At 41.9% G+C, this 25845-nt stretch overlaps 1 protein-coding gene across 11 annotated transcripts in view; it reads right to left on the reverse strand.

Moving 5' to 3' along the window:
* KLHL32 (kelch like family member 32) overlaps window positions 1-25845 on the reverse strand; it is a 243931-nt gene that overhangs the window by 117107 nt on the left and 100979 nt on the right. For all 11 annotated transcript variants that reach the window (XM_032339003.1, XM_032339000.1, XM_032338998.1 and 8 more), the window contains one exon: window positions 4831-4929. In XM_032339003.1, the coding sequence (XP_032194894.1) occupies window positions 4831-4929 (99 nt within the window). The remainder of the gene's footprint in view (window positions 1-4830; window positions 4930-25845) is intronic.

Here is a 25845-nt window from a genome sequence, read left to right on the forward strand (position 1 = left end):
AAAGTGCAGTGATAAATGACCACGGCAGCCCAAGACAAAACTGTATTTCCTGTGAACACATTAACAGTTTCCTATTATTTGTTAAAAATTACAGTGCATATTGCCCAGTGTGGTGTGAATAATGACTTTTTTACTGATTAGGTCAGAAGACTAATATGTAGCAAAATAAATAATTTTTCTTTTCATTTTTTCTGATTTTTTTTTTTTGCTTTAAATTAACTACTGAATTCTGGTGGATTCATACTGCCACCTGCTGCCTAGGAAGAGATACTAAGAGTGTTCTCTCAAAAGGAATTGATTCACCTCTTGGGTGGCCTTCTTTACAAAGTGTACATGACCGTTCTCTCTTGTCAATATATTTAAATTGCATATCATAGTAAAGGCTGATACTTGGCAAACAAACAAACACTTGCTAATTAAATAATAGGATATACTATTTACTATTTGGGAGAAGTGGTATGAAATGTAAAAAGTTTTGGGCACCTGGGTGGCTCAGTGGGTTAAAGCCTCTGCTTTCAGCTCAGGTCATGATCCCAGGGTCCTGGGATTGAGCCCCACATCGGGCTCTCTGCTCAGCGGGGAGCCTGCTTCCTCCTCTCTCTGCCTGCTTCTCTGCCTACTTGTGATCTCTGTCTGTCCAATGAATAAATAAAATATTAAAAAAAAAAAAAAAGAAAAAGAAAAGGATCAGGTCTGAGAGGTATTTGGGATGTAGAATCAGCTCAGCCTGGGAACCGATTGGATATGGTGCTGAGGAAGGAGTCTAAGGCAATGTCCAAATTTCTAGAAAACTAGCAGATTAACAGTATCATCACTAGAGAAAATGACAGGTTTTCTCATGTTAAGTTTGGACTCCGCATGTGATATTTAGGTGGAGAGGTTCAGCAGCTCATTTAGAAAGTCTGGGAAAAATCAGAGTTTGTGAAAACAAACTGGATTCAAAAAGTCTGAAATGTTGGCCCACAGAACTCAGGAAATCAAGGGACACATGGCAGTACTACATCTGTAGCCCATCACCCCTGACGAGGGGCTGCAGAGTTTCCTGGATAAGACTGAACATAGCAAATGGCATGTAGAGAAACAGGTATACTCTGAAAACCAAAGTAATTTGAGCATTTTACCAGATCTGTTTTGAAAACAATAACTACTCTTTAACGAATTTAATAAATTGCACCTTTTTGATGAATTTTTTTTTTTTAAGCACAATGTACAAGCAAGGAGAGCAGGAGGAGGAGCAGGGAAGGAGCAGTCACATTTTATTTGAGCAGATAAAAGTCCAACAGGTCATGCATATTAAGAATACACTCATGAGGGCATCTGGGTGGCTCAGTCGTTAAGCGTCTGCCTTCAGCTCTGGTCATGATCCCAGGGTCCTGGGACTGAGCCCAGCATCAGGCTCCCTGTGCAGTGGGGAGCTTGCGGCTCCCTCTGTCCCTCCCCCTCCTTGTGCTCTCTCTCTCTCGCTCTGTAAAATAAATAAATATCTTTAAAAAAAGGAATACACTAACAGGCCAGGCCCCCAGGAGTGTCCTCTGGAACTGCATGGCCAAGCGGGTGAGGACGGATGCAAACCCAGGCTGTGGTTGGGAGGCTGTCGCTGTAGCCACTGCCCACCCAGAGCCCCCTCCCCCACCAACACACACCTTTTGCACTCCTAGGCTCCCCCTTTATTCCACAAACTGAGAACCTCTGTGTTCACAAGGGCCTGCCATCCAGGGGGCCTGGGGACTAAAAATGAATAAGGTGAAGTCTCCACAGCACGGGAGGCTAATACAATGGCTATCCTCACAGAGAGAGGGGCAGTGCTCCTGCGGTTTGAGGGCCCTGCTCTCAGGAGCCTCCCCAAGGAAACAGAAGAAAAAAGGAGAGCATGCAGTGGCCTCGAGGTGTCCCTTCCTTTGCTGGGGGGCTGCGGTAGCATTTACACCTGTACAGAGGAGTTTCAGGCCAAGGTAACAGCTGATGGCCCAGAGACTCAGTGAGGGTCAACCCAGGGGTTCTACTCGGCTAGGAATGAGCACCAGACGACAACAGGAAGTATCAGAGCAGAGGTCTTTCACAACTCTGGGAGAAACCAAAGAAACTGTGGTAACTTGAGAGTAACAAACAAGACCAGACATCTTAGGAGGGGAGAACGGCTTCACAAACCCCTAGTGGGAAAAATGCAAGAATGGAAAAGATGCTAGCCTTGATTGACAGGGCACAACTTCTTTTCTTCTTCTTCTTCTTCTTTTTTTTTTAAAGAGTTTATTTGTTTGAGAGATAGAATGAGAGAGAAAGAGCACACAAGCAGGAACAGAGGCAGAGGGAGAAGCAGGCTCCCCTGTTTCTCCTCTGCAGGGGAGCCTGACTTGGGGCTCAATCCCAGGGCCCTGGAATCATGATCTGAGCTGAAGGCAGATGCTTAACCGAATGAACCACCCAGGAGTCCGTCATTTTTTATTTGAGAGAGAGAGAGAGAGAGCAAGGGGAGGAGTAGAGGGAGAGGGACAAGCAGACTCTGTGCTGAGCATGGAGCCCAATGCAGGGCTCGATCCCACAACCCTGAGATCATGACCTGAGCTGAAATCAAGAGTCTGACACCCAACCGACTGAGCCGCACAGGCACCCTGATAAGGCACAACTTCTAAGTATATTTTGAGCACTAAAGATTTTTTATTTTAACAAAAAACATTTTTATATACCAAATAAAATGGAACCATATGAAATTAAGAATCAGTTGAGCAATAATACCAAAACACTGTAAATAGGTATAGTTGTAAAACTATGTCAAAATATAAAAGCAGACTGACCCAGCTTGGAAATTTTACAATCCTAAGAAAGAGAGGAATGGTATGTATTTTCAAAAGACTGACATAAAATTTCTACATACACACGGCTTTGATTCCAAGTCCAAGTTTTCTTCCACAATTTGGACAACTTGGAACATCGTGGATAAAAAGGAAAAATAAAGTTCCACGGAAGAACAAAATGAAAACATTGGAGAAAAGAAAGTGAAAATTTCAACCACTGATCAAGTGGGCTAATAATAAGCAAACTGTCCACAAAACATATCTGTATGCAGGCTACATTTTTTTCTTTGACAAAACAACAAACTGTAAAAATTAAGTTCTAAAGTGCACAAGTCACTAGATATCTCAACAAATTCATCTGCTGGGATGGGGGAAATACCCATGAACTTCTGATGTTCATCTAGAATTCTTGTTTATACAAATTACAGGGGTAGGTAAACACACACATACACACACACCACATCACACATGTCTATACACATCATTTTAACACACATCATGATAATGAGCCCTGTAACCCAACTTTTGGCAACATACACCATTGACTATTACCTGCCATCGAAAAAGTGAATCAGGTGATACTGAAGGCTCAAGTTGCAATATTTGATGGAAAAATGTCAAATAAAAATAACTTCAATTTCACAAGTCAAACACGCATCTCCGAAGTCTTGCAACCTTTCTTTGTTATTCACATTTGCTACTCTCAGAAAGGGATTAACAACAGCTCTCCCAAACCATCCAACAATATTGAGGGGAAAAGAAAGGGAAATCAGATAATAATAGTTCAACATTCACTGTTAGATTAAATGCAAGGAGATGATGATAAAGCTTTCATGTACTGTGTTTGAACTGCTCCTCAGGTGCTCGTGGCTGACACCTGTCGCACTATCTCACAGGGAAGCTTTGGTTCCTACTTCCCGGGGTTGCTGAGAAGACGAAATAAGATGATACATGAGGAAGAGCTTGAGAAACGACCTCCTGAGTGACAGAAGTCAATAATACGCCTGCATTTGGAATTAGAGAAAATGACTAGGAAGAAAATAAAATAATGGGCAGGGAAACAAATTGGGTTTTTATACGTACTCATATGACATATGTACAAGGATAGTAAAATCAAATCCTATGGATTTGTCATTGTGAAAAATGTATTTTCCCTGTTGTTGTAATGCTGTAACAAGTGCAAGTAAAAACTCGTGCCAGTGGAGGAACTAAGAGGCCTCCAACACAGGGAGTCCGTACTTAACTCTGTAAAACAAAAGCCTCACATCCATACTGTCTGCCTAAGATGTCCCGTGTCTTCCTAATGAACCCAAAAGTTTTTATCCAGGAAAGAAAAAATGGTCTTCGGAATCAGAAAGGCCTATCACTCACCAGCTCTGTCACCTCAGGCCAGCTGGGTACCTTTTAAATCTCTGACTTTTCACGTATAAAAATGTGCAAAGATGTTAGGAGGACTGACTGTGAAGCATCGGTGCCCACAGGATGGGCGTTTTCTCTCCGCCCCCTCCCAGAGCCCTTCCTGATCATCCCAGCAAACCGGGGGAAGAATACGTAGATCATTTACCCCTTTTCCAGCACTTATTGCCTGGAAAGTTCATATGGTACTTAATTATATACGACTTTGTGATATATTAGCTACTGCTGCTGAAATCGTCACTGACTATTCAATTTTTTGTGAATTTGGGGTTGTTCCTGCAGCCAGACAACATTGCTTCAAATGAAGCCCCTTCCCAGGGTCATCTCCCAGGGCCCCAGCAATACACCTGCAGCAGGATCGTTGAGTTACTCTGCTATCCAAGAGCAGTGAGGACCTGGACTGGGCGGGGAGGTTTGAGGTCCTGAGACAGGCCAGGAGAGCGGCAGCCGCCCTCCTGGGGGCCTCTCAGCCTGTGTCCTGGAGAAACTCTACCACCACAAGCCTCGTGTCCCTTACTTCCATTTTACTTGTCTAGGCACAGGTCGGGGAGCAGCAGGTACAGCTGATGACTGCAGGGGAAGGGATTGGGAGGGCAGAGCAGCAGGACGCAAGCTCACATACCTGGATGAGATAGTGGGAACATAAATTGAGAAGCTCCAACAGTTGTAGGTGACTGCCAGCTGCTAGCACATCCTGGATCACACCCGGCTCCAACAAAATCTGTTTTGTTTTTTAATAAAAAGAAAACTATCAGTGACTTAAAAATCAAGGCTTGCTTAATACGCAAATCCACCATATTTAAATTGCTGCTTAACATAAGAGGTCTGAAATAATATTGTACTTTATTACGGAAGTCAGTTCTTTTTTTTTTCTATTAGATCGAGCTGGGGCCCCCACTCAAACAGATGAGTTGTCACTTCCAGAACTCACTTCCTGTGTGTAAGGCTCTGCACTTAACCACTTATTTTTTGCAGGAGGACATGAACATTTGCAAAGAACATATAATATTGTTAAAATTCTGTGTGATGGATGTAATCTTAGGACATCCAGAAGAACCAAATTTTAGTTTTTCAAAGTATATTTCACAATTCTGGAGATCACAGAAACAGCATGGTTAGCAGATACTTTAGGAAAAGGGGGTTTATGTTCCCCCCGCCCCTTTCAATAGGAAATCAGAGGTGGCTACTACTCCATTTTACTTCTAAGTCCTACAATAGTAAACTTCAACCACAAACTTTCGTTTTCCTTTTTTCTCAATCTCAGATTCTCTAATCCTTTCGGTTTCATTTTTTTATTATGTTGCAGTAGTCACCACATTAGTTTCCGACGTAGGGTTCCAAGATTCATTGCTTGCATATAAACCCCAGTGCTCCATGAAATCCGTGCCCTCCCTAATACCCATCACAAGGCTCATCCAACCCCCCACCCCTTCCCCTCTAAAACACTCACTTTGTCTCCCAGAGTCCATAGTCTCTCATGGTCCGTCTCCCCCTCTGATTTCCACGCCCCCTTCATTTTCCCCTTCCTTCTCCTAATGTCCTCCATGCTATTCCTCATGTTCCACAAATAAGTGAAACCATATGATAACTGACTTTCTCTGCTCAACTTATTTCACTTAGCATAATCTCCTCCAGTCCCATCCATGTTGATGCGTAAATTGAAGTCCTTTCTATTTCAAATGGAAGATGCAGAAACAGCATTTTCAGACTACAAGTTGGTCACAGATAAGGAAGGCTTCCCCAAAACACTAGTCATACCAGTTCTGCATTTTTTTTTTCTGGTGAAGTCCAACTTTGTGCCTACTGTTGCCAGCTCCTGAGCCGCTGAACAGGGCTGCAGAAAAACACAAGACTACGCTGACTGGATTCACACTACCTGCATGACTGCCAGGCAGAGGGAAGCCTTCTGTGCTGCTCTGCCATTACAGCCCAGCCTCAAGCCCAGTGGTTCCCAAGGTCTCATCTCAGGACCAGCAGCAGGAGCATCACCTGGGAATCTGTCACAGTTGCAGATTCTTGGACGTCTCCCCAGACCTATATGAATCAGAAACTTTCATAGTGAGACCCAGCACCAAATGTTATAAGGAGGCCCCTTATCATTGTGGAGCACAGGGAAGCCTGAGAAACACTGGTGTGGTCAATTCACTCCACCTCTTCCCTCATACTCCTTCCTCCTCAAGCCTCCTTTCTCTCCTTACTCTAATCCTATGATCTTCCAAAGCCTCCCACCACCAAATCTACCAAGTCACCTCTCCATATTTGTATCAGTACATTTGAATTTACCAAATACTCCATTTGTGGAAGAGATCTCAACCCCTTCTGCCAGCCATTGTCCCCTCTCTTCCCAGGCGGTTATCTGTTCTCTTTCTTCTCTTGAAAATTCCCATCAGCATAAAAATGTGCCTTGACAGCTCTTATCTCCTGTCTCTCCTGAGCCTCTCTACCAACCACCAAACCTGCCCCTATTCCAGTCTTAACCAGCTCAGCAAACACAAGTGCTGGTTATTGAGGCTACGACCCCAGTCAATTCCTGACTCCTCCTGTGTCCTCCTACCTCACATTCGATCGTCAGCCACTCCTATTGGCTCTATCTTCAGAATAGTTCCAGAATCCAATCACCACTCAGTACTATCGCCAGGACTACCACTCCTGTCTAATCTAGTCTTCCTAGACTTACTAGAATGGCCGCCTAACTAGTCAAACTCCTTTCTCCTTTGTCCCTTCAGAGTGTTTTTAATAGTACCAAACAAATTGATCCTTTAAAGGCATCAATGAAATTGTTACTCCCTTTGTAAGGGCCTATTTAGCCAGAGCGATCCATCCAGTTAAACAATGACTTTGAATGACTTTGTTGTTTATACAGTAAAACTTTAAACTGTTCCTGTCCCCCTCTCCCCCGAGGGGACTTACTTAAAAAACAAGTCCGGACACTGGTCCCAGGTAACAAAGCCCAAATACAAAGGTGGGTCAAGCCAGGTGGAGATATCCAATGGGTGGGGGCCCGCATAATGTCTCCCTAGCTACCAAGGAGTATGGGCCCCACCCTTTGGGCGCCTTTTGGGTGCCAATTCTGACCAAGGTGATAGGCTAGTTCAAATATCTACTATAGGGTAAATTGTAATTCAATTGATTCAATTGGTCACTTATGTGTGAACTAGCATGACTGTGCAGCTTTCTTTGTGTGTTACAATCTCATTAATGGGCCACCTGTGCGTGGCCAGGCCCAACCACATGGCCTTTGCCCTTAAAAGCTAGTCTGTAAGGCAGAGAGAGGTCGTCGCCTCTTTGCAAGAGATGGCCCTGGCCGGTCAGGTCGATTCTCGATGCTTGGTGAGAAATAAAGCTATGCTTGACCTTCGCTTTTTATCAGTCTCGCTCCTTTGATTCAGCAAAGGACCCGACCTCTCCAGCAAATTTTTATCTCATTGGAAAGGAATCCAATCTTCACTATAACATAAAAGTTTCTGTGAATATCCTGAGTACCTTCGTGTCTACACCTAGCTGCTATTTTCTCGGCTTGTCTTCCGAGAAGGCTTGTCTCCGTCGGTCTTCCTCAAGATAACAGCATGGCTCGCTCATTCATGTGCTCAGCTCAGACCTCTGCTCAGATATCCCCTTATCTGAGAGGCCTTCTGTGGCCATCCTCGATAAAACAGTACCTTGCTGCCCATCACCCAAGTTCCCTATCTCCTTACTTTGCATTATTCTTCCTAGTATTTACCACGTTTGGACATCGTACATATTTATCTATATGACTATTTCCTGTATCTCCACCCACAGGATAGAAGATCCAAGAGGGCAGGGGCTTGGTCTATTCTATACCCCCAGCACTGAGAATAATGCCCAACAGAGCTTTTACTCCATATTGGGTGAAATGATTTTAATAAATTATTGGTGAATCAATTTATCTCTAGATAGATTTTTTTTAAATTCAGAATTACTTTCATTGATTAGTATAACATAAGAGGAAAGGGATTACAAATTTTATTTATTTATTTGACAGATGGAGATCACAAGTAGGCAGAGAGGCAGGCAGAGAGGGGTGGGGGGAGGCAGGCTTCCTGCCGAGCAGAGAGCCCGATGTGGGGCTCGATCCCAGGACCCTGGGATCATGACCTGAGCTGAAGGCAGAGGCTTTAACCCACTGAGCCACCCAGGCGCCCCTATATTCTTTTCTAAAAAAGATTTTTATTTATCTATTTATTTGTCAGAGAGAGAGAGAGCACAAGCAGGGGGAGCAGCAGGCAGAGGGAGAAGCAGACTCCCCACTGAGCAGGGAGCCCGGTGCGGGACTCTATCTCAGTATCCTGGGATCATGACCCGAGACGAAGGGAGACATTTAACCAACTGAGCCACCCAGGCATTCTTATATAAATTATACTCTGAACTACTAACGAAGTTAAAAAGTTACACACGTGTGGCAAAAATACCAACACTCATTTGCAAAATTTTTATAGCTCCTTCCCCATCTAGTCAGAAGGAGAAATCCTGAATTTCTCCCGCACCTCAAGGAGAGAGGCTTTGACTGACGTTCAGGAAATTGTTGCAGCTCCCATCACAGAAGCAAGGATGTAGCATATTCTCCCAGATGAGGCCTGGCCTAAGGCACTGAATGGGAATAGATGGATTAGAAAGGTTAGTCTGAGCCTTTAAATCCCGTCAGCGGCACTGATTTCGCACAACTGGCATTGACGATAACCTCCAGGGCTCGGTAATGCCCAGCACAAAGACAGATGTCACAGACAGACGAGACAAACACTCCAAGCACGGGCCACATGTCCGGCGGACTCGCTCCGGGAAGCCCTCACAGGAGATGCTCGGACTGGGATTGTTTCTGCCTTTGTTTCTAGTTTCTCTGTTCTGTAGTGTTCTCTTCTCTCATTAACACATCAGTTTTTCTGGAAGATACTTTAGCACAAGAAATCCCAAGTGCATTGAAAGGATACAGTTTGGAAAGAAAAAAGAGAGAGAGAGAGAGAGACAGAGAGAAAAAAAAACAAACAAAAAAACATACCGTACTAGGAAAGCTGTGGGTCTCACTTACAGAAACAGAACAAGTGTTGGCAAAGCTCCACTTGCACTGGAGTCTTTCAAATTCAGCTTTGTTGCCTTCCGTGACTGGTTGTTCTAATATATTCTTCCAGAGAATTTGTGTTTGGGGAGGAATACAAGTAAAGATTTGATCTCTGGGGCGCCTGGGTGGCTCAGTGGGTTAAGCCTCTGCCTTTGGTTCGGGTCATGATCTCAGGGTCCTGGGATCGAGCCCCGCATGGGGCTCTCTGCTCAGCAGGGAGCCTGCTTCCCCCTCTCTCTCTGCCTCTCGGCCTGCTTGTGATCTCTGTTTGTCAAATAAATAAATAAATAAATAAATAAATAAATAAAAGATTTGCTCTCCACATGATTTCCAGTACCGTGAATGTGCCTGTCGCCTGCCTGGAATAACTGGCCGAAAATAGCCTTCTGCAGAATGAAGTGAGCGCAAACTCACCCATTTGCAGAGGACAACTAAGGCGGCCAAGTTTCAGTGCTGTAAAGCACACACTGGTTACACTGAGACCTTGGAGAATCGTGTACCCATCAGCATCTAGTCTGGTTCTCAAAGCAGGACAGACAGGAGGAAGGGTCACTGAGAACCACTGACGGGAAGGGTGGCATTCCCTGAGAGCTCAGAGCAGTAAGTGGCCAAGTGGGAGCCAATTCTAGTGGCTGGACAACAGTCTCATCAAACTGGACGACTGTAGCTCAGACAGAGGTATCAACAGGGCACAATGCAAATGTCCCCTGAGTAACAAAGGGGATCAAGAAATGTAGGCTGCATAAAGCCAAGCGGTTCAGAATGCATGGGCACAACGTTATAAACCTTGAAACCTGCCAGACTGGATTGGGTATTTCTTCTTTCCCTTGGTGATACTCGCCTGCTTGGGTGGAAGCAAAGCGGGGGCTTCTTGAGATTGGACAGAGAAATTTTGATGCAATTTGGGGGTCGGGGGCAGGGTATGAGTGTCTCTTGTTCACAGGGTGGATGGAATATTTTCTCCCTGTCATCCACTCACACCTGACCTCTGGAGGGCAGAATACAGGACGCTGAACTGGAAAGAGGCGAGCCGGACCGTATTGAGAAAATGTGCATGAATCATTATAACCGTGCACGGCCATGTGTCAACAAAATGGCTTCAAACAAGTATGGGACTTACTTTTCTCACAAAATGGATTAGGCGGCTTGCAGTGCCAACAACCAACCTCATTCTGGAACCCCTCCAGCAGCGGGGGGCAAGCTAAATCATGTGAACTAAGGTCCGCACCCAACTCCTACCCCAAATGTGGAGACGCAGCCCTCCCTTGGATCAGCTGGGGATAAGAACTCAGCAGTGGCCACGGTCAGGGTGGCACTGCGTGGTCTGACAAATTGTAATAGTCGTAACAGCCATAGCTGCTGCAGAGGGGGGTGGTCTCTAAAGGTACCAGTGGGAGTTCTTACATCAGAATTCGGTCATGAGGTCGGTCCAATGGCCCCCCTGGAAGGCGGCGCTCTTGAATACACAGTCCAAATGTGTCCTCTGGCCACTAATTTAGGCAGTGTTGGTAGCAGAGAGCTAAATCGGCACAATCTTTAATGAAAATCCTCCAAACTGGAATGAGATTGGGGCTCCTGATCCCAGCAATACCTGTGGGCAGGACATGCGGCCAGAAAACTCCTGAAAGAGGAGAGTGGAGGCTGAGGTGAGATTGTGCGCAGGGCATGATGAGATGCGTGCTGCCCCCTCAGCCCAGCTCACCTGGCCAGGCGCTGGGAGGGTGGAGGAGGCCTGACACAGCACACAGTCCCCATGGGTCCCGGGGTTTCCTTCCTCATTCCTCCTCCTACATCCCCAACTGCTCACCCTCTTAATTCTGTCTTCTTGTTCTTTTCCTTCTGTTTATTCTCTCTCCCACTTTTACCTTGCTTCTTGGATTAGCAACTGATAGGGACTGCTTTTAATAGCCATGGCAATTATCAGTGTGACCCTGTTTTTTTCTTTTCTTCTTCTTCTTTTTTTTTTTTTTTTTTTTTGGTTAGAGAGAGAGAGAGAGGAGGGGAAGAGGGAGAGAGAAAATCTGAAGCAGGGTCCACACGCAGCATTGAGCCTGATGTGGGGCTCAATCCCACAACCCAGAGATCATGACTCCAGCTGAAATCGAGAATTGGCTGCTTAACGGACTGAGCCCCCCAGGAGCTCCCCAGGGTGACCTTTTTTCCTGCCTTATGAACAGATGTGTTGGCATCTTCAGGCAATTTTGTATCGTAGTTCTTCAAAGCTTGCTTCTTCATTTCTTCCTTAGGAGACTTTTAAGTCACTTACTTAGGAGCTGAGCCAGTCCATTAAGGTCTCTACCAAACATATAACGAGGCACACAGCCGCACAACCACTTTGGCTAGCACTGCTAACACTGCAAATTAGATGGCCCTAATACTATTGATAAGAACAAGTGACCATATTTTTCTCATTTTCATGCTTGTTTCTTTGGGATTTTTTTCTGTATAGTATAGTGAAATGGCAAATTATTACATCCTTGGATGTCTAAATCATCAAGTAAATTGAATAAAACAACGCAAATAACTTTCAAATGATCAAATACTTCAGACACATAAGTAAAACCATTTGCATAAAACTTTTCAAAAGACTTCTTATAGACAGAATATGAATCATAAGATCTAGCTATGAGAAACTGCCGTTAATTTAGATTTTGCTTCAAAGCCGTTAGACTAAGATTTTCTTATCCACCAGGTGGCGCCTATGTTTAAAGCAAAATTATTTTCTAAATTACTCCTGTATTTGTACCTCTATCACTGACGACTTCAAAGTTATTTTTGAGAACGAACAAAATAATTGAAGTAAGGATAATAAAACATATGAATTCTACTCTCTAAATGTCTCTATTATTTGGGGAAATGTTCATAATTTTTTTTTTTAAGTGCTTCATCTGAGCAATACTGTTCAGAATTCAGCAGCTCTCCATAAACCATGTCCCAATTTATGACTATATCTCAAACTTTTTGTCCTTGTATTCAGGAACTATCATGATATACCCACAACCTACTTTAAAAAAAATTTTTTTTACTTATTTGAGAGAGAGAGAAATATCATGAGCAGGGGGAAAGGGCAGAGGGAGAAGCAGACTCCACTCCGAGCAGGGAGCCCAATGTGGGACTTGATCCCAGGACTCTGGGATCATGACCCAAGCTGAAGGTAGATGCTTAACTGACTGAGCTACCCAAGCATCCACACAGCCTACTTTCTAAAACTTATTTTCAATTGTGCAACCTATGGTCCCTTTACTAAAACCAATAGCCCACTGCTCTCCACACTGAAGCAGTACCTTTTTCCTCCACCATGCCCTCCTGACTTCTTCATTCTCCCTATTTTAACATCCAAGTCATACAAGACTTAACTCTAAGCTCATTACCTATACAAAGCTTTGCAAGACCCTCCCTCGCCTCAGCCTCCAGCTGGGATTAATCTCCTGCTCTCCCAACTAGAACAGATACATAGTGAACGAAGTCCGTGGGATCTAGGTCACATGCCTGATTTCTAATTCTGGAGCTGAGACTTGCTGGCAGAATGAGATCAGGAAAACCACTCGATTCTATATGCCTTGGTGTCCTCATCAATACAATAAAAATCGTATTTATATCAAAAGATGGTCTTAAGGACTGAGGAAATGCATATGTATCATTACAACTGTGCATGGCCATGTGTTAACAAAATGGCTTTAAGCAAGTATGGGACTTACTTTTTGCACAAAACGGATTAGGCGGCACGGAGTGGCAACAAACCAGATGTCTTGCATTTTCCTGTTTGGCCAATCTTAGCCCACGGTTTCGTGGTCACAAAATAGCTACTATACCTCCAGGCATTGCATCTGTACTCAGAGCATATAGAAAAAAGAGGGGAAAAACCAAACTCCGTGGGCCAGCTGAGTCTGTCACTACTTCCCAGGAAACGATGGATTCCTGACAATCTCTGCCACTCGCATTTACATTTCACTTGCCGGGACTGGGTCATGCGGCTACAGTAGCTGGAAAAGAACCCGGGGAATTGAATTTTTACGGTTATATGCACTATCGTCCCAAATCAAATTGGAATTTTCTATACAGAAAAAACAAGGGAAAAGATAATGTGTAGGCAACCAGAGGGCAGGTCCTGACTTTTAGCACAGAATCTATTTATGTTAAATCAGTGATAAATGCCAACAATTATCTGGGTATTTTTCATGCAACTAAGTGTTTCTGCCCTGAGTGGGTTACGTGTGTGTCCCTTAGTTTTACCTAGGACACTTTGGTCCATCCTCTTTCATGTTCATTGCTGGCAAACATGCTACAAGAGCACGCTAGATTTACTTACCAAAGAAAGTCACAGGCTTGAAAAATACAGCTCCTGAGGAAAACGGGAAAGGATGTCGAAAGCCTCTGTGGAGGAGCCTGGTCATGTACTAATATTATCGGGGGTTGTCTAATTGAAGGAGTTAAGTAAAAGGACACAAGAGTTATTCCAATAACAGTTGTAATGATATGTTTATATAAAGGTAACCTTTGAGTTGGGTGAGGTATAGAATGAAATCTGGGATTTGATTACTGATTCTTTAAGTTACAAATTTTGTCAGGTGGCTTTCTTCCAGACATACTAATACACTTACACACTAACTTTATCTTTAGAAAATAAAAATACTGGGGCACCTGGGTGGCTCAGTGGGTTAAAGACTCTGCCTTAGGCTCAGGTCATGATCCCAGGCTCCCGGGGTGGAGCCCCACATCGGGCTCTCTGCTCAGCATGGAGCCTGCTTCCCTTCCTCTCTCTCTGTCTGCCTCTCTGCCTACCTGTGATCTCTCCGTCAAATAAGTAAATAAAATCTTAAAAAAAAAATACTAACTTATCTTTAAATTTATTTGAATTTTCAAAATATTTTTAAAGAATGTTATGAAGCACAGAGGTAAAATAATAACAACAATAATAAAAACATCCTAGTAAAAAAAAAAACATAGAAATCACTTGGAGATTCTATTATTTTTCTTCACACATTTATGCATCCTCATTTGGTTCACTTGAAATTTCTCAGGTTCCAGACAGGTTGCAGGAACATAACCTTCTCTAAGATGCTGAGAAGAAATCTAAGAATAGGTAAGTGCACTGACACTGCATTCCCAGGGAAATGACATGCTGGCCTCACTGCAAAATTTTCATGTATGGCCATTAATGCCATTTTGAGGATGTTCCTGTCTATCGATGCTGCTAGTGAAACTGGTTCTTCTTTCCCATTCTAGGACATGCAGCAGAATGATGGATGACATACTCCAGCTAGGTGCTCGAGTAGAGACAGAGGGAAAAAAAAATCAAATGGAATCATTAAGCTGTGGTATAATTAATGCTGAGAGTGGTAGGCATAGAGGGCTGTTGGAATACTTGGCTAGAGACAATTCATTTCATTGAACCTGTAAAATAATTCTTCATATGAAAAAAACTTGGCCCTTTTATATTGTATGAACAAGAACAAACCCCTTTCCCCCTTTTTGTGGTCCCTTCTCCATCAGCTTGATCCTGGCATTTCAAAGCTCTGAGATCAATAGTTCTGTCAGATAGTCATTTCCAACATAGTTTTCTTCATTATGTTTAAATTAACAAAATGTATTATTTAACAAAATGTAAAGCTAAATTATACATAGTTACATTACCTAGAAAAATATAGCCTAATTATTTGAAAAAGCAGAACAAATTTTTGGTAGTTTCTAAGAGAAAGAAGCAGACCCAGCAATTAAATATAATGAAACATGAAAGTCATTACAGGTTATAAGAAAAGTCAAATTAATTATTAAGACTTACTTTTATAACCATTGCTCTTTCAAGTGTGATGAACATGGGAGGTTTCATCCCACAGAGCTTTATTAGTGAAGCTGGGCTTCCACATACAGAGCTAGTTTCTTAAAATGCTAATATGGTCAAACAAGAAAGAAACATTACTTAAAAATACTGATGTCCAATTGGACAGCCACATGCAGAAAAATGAAATTGGACTATTTCCTTACACCACACACAAAAATAGACTCAAAATGGATGAAGGACCTCAATGTGAGAAAGGAATCCATCAAAATCCTTGAGGAGAACACAGGCAGCAACCTCTTTGACCTCAACCGCAGCAACTTCTTCCTAGGAACATCGCCAAAGGCAACAGAAGCAAGGGCAAAAATGAACTATTGGATTTCATCAAGATCAAAAGCTTTTGCACAGCAAAGGAAACAGTTAACAAAACCAAAGGACAACTGACAGAATGGGAGAAGATATTTGCAAACGACATATCAGATAAAGGGCTAGTATCCAAAATCTATAAAGAGCTTAACAAACTCAACACCCAAAGAAGAAATAATCCAATCAAGAAATGGGCAGTGGACATGAACAGACATTTCTGCAAAGAAGACATCCAGATGGCCAATAGACACATGAAAAAATGCTCCTCATCACTCGGCATCAGGGAAATACAAATCAAAACCACAATGAGATACCACCTCACACCACTCAGAATGGCTAAAATTAACAAGTCAAGAAATGACAGATGCTGGCGAGGATGCGGAGAGAGGGGAACCCTCTACACTGTTGGTGGGAATGCAAGCTGGTGCAACCACTCTGGAAAACAGTGTGGAGGTTCCTCAAAAAACTGAAAATAGAGCTACCCTATGACCCAGTAGATTGCACTACTGGGTATATATATATATATATACTGGTACCCTATACCCAGTAGATATATATTGGGTATATACCCTATACCAGAATATATATATACTGGTATATACTGGTACCCTATACCCAGTAGATTGCACTACTGGGTATATATCCTAAAGATACAAATGTGGTGCTCCGAAGGTGCACGTGCACCCAAATGTTTATAGCAGCAATGTCCACAATAGCCAAACTATGGAAAGAACCTTGATGTCCATCAACAGATGAATGGATAAAGAAGCTGTGGTATATATACACAATGGAATACTATGCAGCCATCAAAAGAAATGAAATCTTGCCATTTGCGATGATGTGGATGGAACTAGAGCGTATCATGCTTAGCGAAATAAGTCAATTGGAGAAAGACAACTATCATATGATCTCCCTGATATGAGGAAGTGGAGATGCAATGGGGGGGTTTTGGGGGGTAGGAAAAGAAAAAATGAAAGAAGATGGGATTGAGAGGGAGACAAACCATAAAAGACTCAATCTCAAAAAACAGACTGAGTGTTGCTGGGGGGAGGGGGGATGGGAGAGGGTGGTGGGGATATGGACATTGGGGAGGGTATGTGCTATGATGAGTGCTGTGAAATGTGTAAACCTGTGATTCATAGACCTGTACCCCTGGGGATAAAAATATGTTATATGTTTATTTTAAAAAATTAATTAATTAACTAAAAAAAATACTGATGTCCAAAAATGGTTAGGCCTCTGGAAGAATGAATAGGGCTGATTCCATTGTTTCTTTATAGTTGGCTACCCCCTTGTCACTGCTAGGTGCTCAAGCAGAAATGAAAACAAAGAACCAGAGGAAATGATTATAGTATGGAGTGATTCATGCTAAGACATTGGTGGACACAGAAGGCCAGAGGAGCACTTGACTGGGAATGCCTAATTTCATGGAAGGAAGCTGTGAAATATTTTTTCCCCTGAAAAAATCATTAATATCCAATTTCATTTGGGAAATCCCTTGTATTTGCTTTATAAAGAATGGAGGCATAATATGGCTCTAGGGTCCATTGTAGGAACATGGGCAAGTCATTGACATGTTTGTTTTTACCACTGTCGCATACAAAACAGGAGATGACCTCTACCTACTTGCATAAAGTCTCTATAAGGATATAATGAGATAACCCAGATATAATTCTTAAACACCTGGCACATTAGAGTTAAAAAAAAAAAGTAGCTGCTTTTTTATTACTGTTGTCGTCAATCCCATAAACAATTGAATCTACTTCACATATAACAATACCCTATTTCCAGTGTTTACACACTTCCTACTATGTACCAACTATCTTGTGGGGTAACTTCATAGGTTTTCTTTCCTTTTTACACCCTTCCCCACTCCTCACTCCTGCAAGGTAAATACTATCCCCACAAGGCAAATGAAGAAACTGAGGGCAGAGAAATATACGCATTCAATTAGCAAACCTTTCCTAAGTGTCTACAGTATTCCAGGCACCTTTCCGTGGACTGCAGTATGACAAGACAAGTTCCCTCATTGCATGGTGCTCAGATTCTAGGTTTGAGCCAACCAGGTAGACTTGCAGTGCGACTGACTAACCAGAGGAAAACAAAGGAAGATAAAAGTTTGGAGGAAGGATCAAGAGTTCCATTTGGGGATATATGTTAAGTTGATGATGCCTCTTAGTAATCCAAATGGAGATATCAATTAGACAGAAAGGTGTCAGTCTAGCTGGCAAACTATAAGCTCCACACCAGATCTTCCTAGCACATAGTTGTATATGACCTATGAGCTAAAAACAGTTTAAGAAAAATAATTTTACTTGCATTTTTTAAAATGTAATTTTATTTTTTTCTAATAAACTTGATTAGATGTTGTGTTAGGAGGCAGGCAGACAACATTAATCTCACTGATCTCCATCAGAGCTCTTGGGTGACCAGATGCATTGTCAATGAGCAGTCATATTTTGAAAGGAATCTTTTTTTCTGATTGTTACATCTCAACAGTGGGCTTAAAGTATTCAGGAAATTGTGTTGTAAACAGGTGTGCTGTCATCTTGGCTTTCTTGCTCCAGTTACAGAGCACAGGAAGAGTAGACTCAGCATCTTTCTTAGGAGCCCTGGCACTTTCACATGGTCAGTGAGCACTGGCTTCAACATAAGGTCACCAGCTGTGTTGGCCCCTAACACGAAAGCCAACCTGTCCTTTGAAGCTTTAAAGCCAGGCATTGACCTCTCCTCTCTCGCTATGGAAGTCCTAGATGGCACCTTCTTCCATAAGACTGTTCTGTCTACATTGAAAATCTGTTGTTTGGAGTTTCCACCGTCATGAATTATCTTAGCTAGATCTTCTGGAGAACTTGCTGCAGCTTCCACATCAGCACTTGCTGCTTCGATTTGCACTTTGATGTTATGAAAAAAGTTTCTTTCCTTAGACCTCTTGAACCAACTTCTGCTAGCTTTGAACTTTTATTCTGGAGCTTCTTCATGTCTCTCGGCCTTCAGAGAATTGAAGAGAGTTAAGGCCTCACTCTGGATTAGGCTTTGGCTTAAGGGAATGTTGTAGCTGGTCTGATCATCTCTCAGACCGCTGAAATCTTCTCCATAACAGCAGTTTGTTCGTTTTTCTTCCTTATCATTCACAAATAGTTCACTGGAATAGCACTTTTAATTTCCTTCAAGAGGAAATTCACAACCTGGCTAATCATTCTATGCAAGAGGCCTAGCTTTTGGCTTGTCAGGCCTTGCTCACTAAGACTAACCATCTCTAGCTTACAATTAATTCTTCCTCTCACCTGAATACTTAGAGACCAATGCAGGGAGATTAACTGGCTTAACTTCAATAGAAGGAGGCCCAAAGAGAAGGAGAGAGACAGAAGAATGATCAGTCAGTGGAGCAGTCAGGACGCATAGAACATTTACCAATTGTTTGTGGTATTATATGGGTTTGGCTCATGACACCACAAAACAAATAAAATTGCAACAACAAAGATCACAGATCGCAGATCACCCTAACCAATACAATAATCATGACAAAGTTTGGAATGTTGCAAGAATTATCAAAATGTGACACAGAGACACAAAGTAAGCAAACACTATTCGGACAATGGCAGCAAGAGACTTGCCGGACACAGACCTCCCACAAACCTTAAACTGGTAAAAAACAAAAAAATAAACAAACCAAAACCAAAACAAACAAACAAACAAACAAGCAAGCAAAAAAAAACCACGAAGTATCTGCAGGGCCCCCTGGGCGGTTCAGTCATTTGAGCATCCAACTCTTGATTTCAGCTCAGGTCATGATCTTAGGATCATGATCTCAGGGTCATGGGATTAGGCCCCACATCTGGCTTTGCAATCAGCACAGAGTCTGCTTGAGGATCTCTCTGTCCCTCTAACCCTTCCCCCACTCACATACACATACGTGTTCTCTATTTCTCTCTCAAACAGATAAATAAATAAAATCTAAAAACAAAACAAAACAAAACCAGTATCTGCCAAGTGCAACAAAGCGAAACACAATATAATGAAGTATGCCTATGATACACTATATGATGTGAAAAAGATATGAAATTCAAATTTCAGTCATTCCATTTACTGGAACTTAGCTCATTTATTTACATATTTGTCCCTGGCTATTTTCATTCTACAACAGTAGGGCTGAGCAGTTGCAACATTGCTTTATGTGGCCTGCAAAGGCTAATTCTTTACTACCTGACCCTACACCGAGAAAGTTTTCCAGTCCCTGATCTGGAGTGTAAACAGGGGCTGGGAGTCAATAGCATAATATTGTTCAAAATAACATGGCTCTAGATGACCTCACAAAGGAAGCTAGTTAGATAAAACAGGAAGATCCTGACACATGAAGAACTAATTCAGAGCCTACAGAGGAGGAAGAGCAAGCAAATTCATCTAGAAAGGAATGATGGGAAAAGGACCTGAGGGGCACAAAGTAAGAGCCCACAGAGTGCAGAAGCCCAGAGAGAAGAGACTCCCATGGAGACTCCCAGCCAGGTTGGCTGTACTGAATGAAGCTGAGAAGTCATGGTGACATTATTTAATTGACTTGGCAATATCTGGGACTCTCAAAAACCACTTCAGTAGAGTGTTGGAAGTCTTGGGACTTAAAGAGTGGAAAAGTGAGTGAAAATGAGTAAATGTAAGTTCATGCAACTTCTTTCACAGTTCTGCCGAGAAGACAAGTAAGTAAACAAGTGGTAACTGAAGGGGTATAAAAGAACAGGAAAAGGATTTTGAAACATGAACGATACAGCAAGTTTATATGCTGGTGGGAATGTTCCAGTGGAGAAGGATAAAGTCATGACAGAAAAAAAGTGGGATTTGGGGAGTGAAGCCCGAGAGGATCAGAGAGCATATGAGGCAAAGCTTACGTGGAGGGTTTAACTTTTGACAGGATACCTCTTCCATCATAAACAAGAGAAATACACAGAACAAGTACGTAGGGGATTGGGGGTTTGAGGGTGGAAAGATACAAGTCTTCTTGTCTGCATCTATCATCACAATGGAAGGTGAGTTCTCCTTGTGCTATGTGTACTGAAGGTAGGGTCATAGGGGTAAGGGGTAGGGTTCGAGAAGAGAGAAGAAATGAGAAAATTACCAGAAAGAGGAGGAAAAGAAATTTACTTGGAAACCAGCTAGCACTGCCTGGCAAAAATGAGTGTCCATCTGAGATCTGGAATCATGGATTGGAAGTGGAAATGGTAACTTTTCCCAGCAACCACCACAGAGTTGATACTTACAGTGGAATGCAATGGATAATTCTCTAAAAATTGCCACAGGCTGGAATCAGGCTTGGTTCCCTCTAAGGTCAGTGACTTTGTCTTTGAGCTGTGTCAAATTGTTCCTACCCTGACAGATCCATGCATGGCTATCATAGATTTTTCAGGACCTAGTTCTCTTCAATTACCATATATCAAATTGGTATTTTTTTCTCCTTGCAAAGTAGAATGCAAATTAACCTGTTATTTTTTTGGGTAGTACTCTACGAAGTACTACACCTCAATTATTCATTCTATCAGAACTAGTACAACTTTTGGAGCATGGCACATCCTTAGATACTTCACTATTCTCCATACACAAATAATTCAGACCCCTAATAATCCGTTTCCAATAAATGTAGTGGTGTGTTGATCTGGCACTGCCAACCACTACTCAGTCCACTCTGAGAAAGCATTCACTGTGTATTTCTTTAACTTCAGCGCATCCCTAACATCTAGTAAGGTTATTTTACTTTATTTTATTTTATTTTTAAATTTGACAGAGAGAGAGAGAGAGAGACAGCGAAAGCAGGAACACAGCAGGGGGAGTGGGAGAGAGAGAGAAGCAGGCTCCATCCCAGGACTCTGGGATCATGACCTGAGCCAAAGGCAGATGCTTAATGACTGAGCCACCCCAGCACCCCAACATCTAGTAAGTTTTTAACAAGAAGAACTCATTAAGTTTTTAATGAGTGAGTGACTCTCAATTTGAAAATAAACTGTTTTTTTTTTTTATGAAGAATACAAATGAAACAAAATGCTCACAAATTAACTGAGGGCATTCGATGTATTTAAATCAGACCTTCATCTGAATGTCTGCATCATTATTCTATTCAAATGGAATATCGACTTGTAATAGAAATCTTCTCAAAACTTTGGTTTGGCCTAGTTTTTTTAATCTTGAAATCAACCACAAAAACCATATATTTTTGCTACCAGGTTTTTTTTTTTTTTTTTTTTTTTTTTTTAAAACCTTACACTGGAATGGTAAAACTCCCTTATACTACTACTTTCTACTAATACTAAATGTTTCCAGCAGAGGGCTCAAGAATTCTATTTTAAGGAAAAAACTTTAAAAAGCTCATGGTCCAACAGCAGCTATTATAAAACTCCTTCAGGAGGCAATACTCACAAAAAAAAAACAAACAAAAAAATTTCTCCTCCTGATCAAGTAATTTCAGGTCTATCAATTTATTTGAAATAACACAAATGTAGGGCACCTGGATGGCTCGGTCCATCAAGCATTGGACTCATGATCTCGGGGTTGTGAGATCAAGCCCCGAGTCAGGGTCAGGCTCCAGGTAGGGTATGAAGCCTATTTAGGATTCTTTCTCTCTCACTCTACCCCTCACACCCCTGCTCTCGAGATTGCTCTCTTTCTCTCTCAAAATAAATAAATAATAAACAAATAAAATAAAACAATCCAAATGAAAGAAAAAATTAGATTACAGTAAGACAGCGTTTATGGATAAATGTACCTTTATCTAACTCTAGGAAAGAAACTGAGCTTATAATACTGTGGATAAATGTACTTTTATCTGATTCCAAAGAAGAAATTAAGTAAATTATAGTCACAAAAATTTATATAAAACTACTTAGGCATATGAGTAAAGGCCAGGGCGGGGGGCGGGGGTGGACAGAAAGCATACAATTCGTGAGTAAATTCAAATGTGGGTGAACAGAATTTGGTTGACTATTGTTTTTCACTTTAAGTCTTAGTTTTGTTTGTGTAAACGTTTGGGTGATTTTTTTTTTTATTTTCAAAGATGAAAAATGATATGCCTTATTTTTAGTGCTGAAAACAAGGATGGAACAAAATTTAGAAAGCTAGCAGAATGGTTTATTTATGGAACAGCTTGGGAATTTGGAGACACTTCATTTTCGAAGTCAGAACTAATCGGGTATAGCACCACTTTATTCATGCCTACAAATAACATTAAAGTACCTCTGGGATTTCAAAGACGTGTTCAGAGGTCCCAAATCTACTTACCCTATTTATTTACATGATATCTCATTTTGAGATGGATCTGAGGCATCAATACAAGCATTTCTCTAAAAATTAGGAATATAAATAACTCAAGCTAAGAGAAAATAAGAAAAAATATTATGAAGTCAGGAGAGGAGGTATATGTATCTATGTATATATACACATACATATATGTTTTTATATCTTTATAACAATTTTTAAAAATTTATTTATTTGAGAGGAAATATGAGCAGGGCAGGAAGGAGCAGAAGGAAAGGGAGAAGCAGGCTCCCCACTGAACAGGGCTGAGCAGGAAGCCCAACACAGGGCTCGATCCCAAGACTCTGGCTGGGATCATGACTTGAGCCAAAGGCAACATTCAATGTTGCCTGTTATATTAAGGCCTGATAGATGAGGTTGAGAATCGCGAAGCCTGATAGACTGTGTATCTTCTGGGAATCCATTATGTATATAATTTCTCCCAAATGAACTTTTAGTGAGAGTTGTCTCAGAAAACAGGTTGTGGCTGGAGTGCAATTATTCTCTTTTGCTGAATCAGGGGAAGGCTTATGTACTTTAAAAAGCCATCAATAGGCTAACAACTTCTTATGAAATTTAATAAGCTAATCAAGTTTCTCCATTAAATAAACTGTTAACCTCTCTCCACTCAGAGGTGATTGGATTGAGCACCCAAGGGTGGGTCAGGATTTCCTTAGGGAATAATTCAGAGAGCAGCCAAACTCACAAATTCTAATAATCAAGAAAGAGCACTGCTTAGAAATCCTGCTTTGATTTCTGCTTAGAAATATGACAAAACAAAAATTACTGTTTATCCACCACTGCAAAGGAAAACAATTCTGATGGGTACCATAAAATAGAAAATATTTGGCCTTGATACTTTCTGCTAAAACATTCAAAAGAAACAAGTGCCCAGAAGTACAAAATCTAGCCTGGATTAACCAAGTGGGTTGACCTACTATTTTAAGTTGCTGTATATTAGCCAGTTCTACTTTGGAGGACATAAGCTAGAAAAGGACCGATTGTTTATTGCCCCACTTGTGGCAACAGAACCACTATCAAGAGCATACAGAAAATAGTTTTCTTCCTATTCCCTATATTGGCAATGGGTGGGGGCAGGAAGTAGAGAGAGTTGGAAGGAGAGGAAAGGAAAGAGAGGGAACACATCCAGCTCATTTGAATGGAGTTTTATAAATAAATAAACATAAGCTTAAAACACAGAGGGACCACACTCATTCTTGTCAACTCACGCTGTCTCAGGTATCCAGAGACCCTCCTCAGGCTACCAGGACGCATGCTCTGTACACAATGAGCTCAAGCACACAATGGGTTCCTCAGCACAGGATCAACGTTGAGAAAGATCACAAGCGCTATCAGCATGTTTAAACACGTGTTGTTTTCCTAAGTGACTTTCACAATATCTCAAAGGAAAAGACCTCTGCCTAAAAGGTGACTATCACCCAAGTAGAATGCTAGACTAATGTAATTGAGGTCTGGCAACATTTTCATTGTTTGCCTGCTAACAGCTTTTAGGCCCCAGCCCTGCCTCCTTCCTGCTTTCCCCACACCTGGGAAAAAGTAAGACAAAGATTGAGTGTTCTCTCCCTTGGTGCTGGTAGGAAGTTCAAACCACACAAGTCCCTGCCTGAGTGAAGGATCTTCCAGCTCCCTCCCCTAACGACAAAAAAAGTCAAAGCCAGTCACCCCCTACTTGCCCTCTGAAGTCATTTTTGGACCCAGTTGGGAGTCAGCCTGCTCTCCCCAGAAAGCCTCATTGTATGAGTGATAAACCTTTTGCATCCTCTTGGTATGCACGTGGTATTACCAGTCTCAACATCTGAATCAAATTTTGCATAAGGAAGGGAGCCATTCTGTTTTTGGAGAATGCCTAGAAGACAACTCAGAAACCCCAAACTTGCAAATTATTAGAGAAAAGTCAGGAAACTTAAAACAAAATAAAACAAGACAAAAAATAAACAAAAAACCTCAAAGTAATCAGTTTTGTTACCAAATGAAAGCAGATCTCAGAAGTGTGGCCAGTTACATTTCTTCACAGAGATATTTTAGACATTGCTATGCTGAGCAAATGGCTTTATAATTCCTTTAGTACAAACGAACACCTGAGTACATTCTGACCAGACAGCACACACAAATTTAATCTAGGACAGGCTAGCATGAAGTAGACACTGTTAATTAGAATTGGTCCTGCTCTACAGGGGGGAGGTGCTCCCATGTGCTTTCCCTCTGTCTGAATCGACTGTTCCCCTTGAGGAACACAGACTTCAGGCCCTGTGAGTCCTTGGGTTCTTACATCCTCAGCTGAGAAAAGTAGGCTCTGGGGGTCAGTCAAGACCCCCAGAAGAGACTTTGAAAATCTCACTTCTCCTTTTCTCACAATAAATGATTAGGTTTCAACCCGTTCTTCCCACTTTTGGCCACCAAAACTTGACAACATTTATCACTTTACTTGACATCTTGGGAAGTCATAAAAATTCCATTTGGCCTATGGTTCTTGTCTATCAAGTCAGCTGACACTTCTGTGAAACCATGAGTGGGAACATGGAACATCTTTACCCCAAAAGAGTAAGTGGATACATCTGCTTGTGTGTTTGTTTTTGACCCACTGATAACAGAGAAAAATCTCTCCAAGAGCAAATAATGCAGAGTTTTTAAAGATCCACACAAGCAAAAAGTCATGGATGAAATTCAAGCTTCCTTCACTCTAGTCTCTCAGACCTTCCAGTATGGACTCTGGCACGGCTCTCACAAGAATTAAGGTGAAGAGAAAATGATCACTTTTGCCTAATTCAAAATATTCTTCCTGAGAATGTGGATTTTAGACTGTGCCCTCTAGAATCTGGGGCACAGAGCAGGTATCTTCGAGGCCTTTTGCTTGCCAGGCTTCTGTCGGCTCTGCCGGATGCAGAAAGGATTCTACGGCTAAAATATTTAGGAATTCAGGAATAGCCTGAATGTTGCTCCCCAGAAACATATTTAAGAAGAATTTCTCCCAGGTTTATTCATATGCTACCATTTAGTTCAACCAGGCTATGTTTATAAGTAAATCTTACGGGGACTTTCTCCATGTAAAGCGACACATTTATCCCTGTGCAGGGATGGCCCACGGGAAGCAGTTCCAATGAAGATTCTGTCATTCTGCTGCT

This window comes from Mustela erminea, chromosome 4 (assembly GCF_009829155.1).
Source record: "Mustela erminea isolate mMusErm1 chromosome 4, mMusErm1.Pri, whole genome shotgun sequence".
Taxonomy (NCBI): Eukaryota; Metazoa; Chordata; class Mammalia; order Carnivora; family Mustelidae; genus Mustela; species Mustela erminea.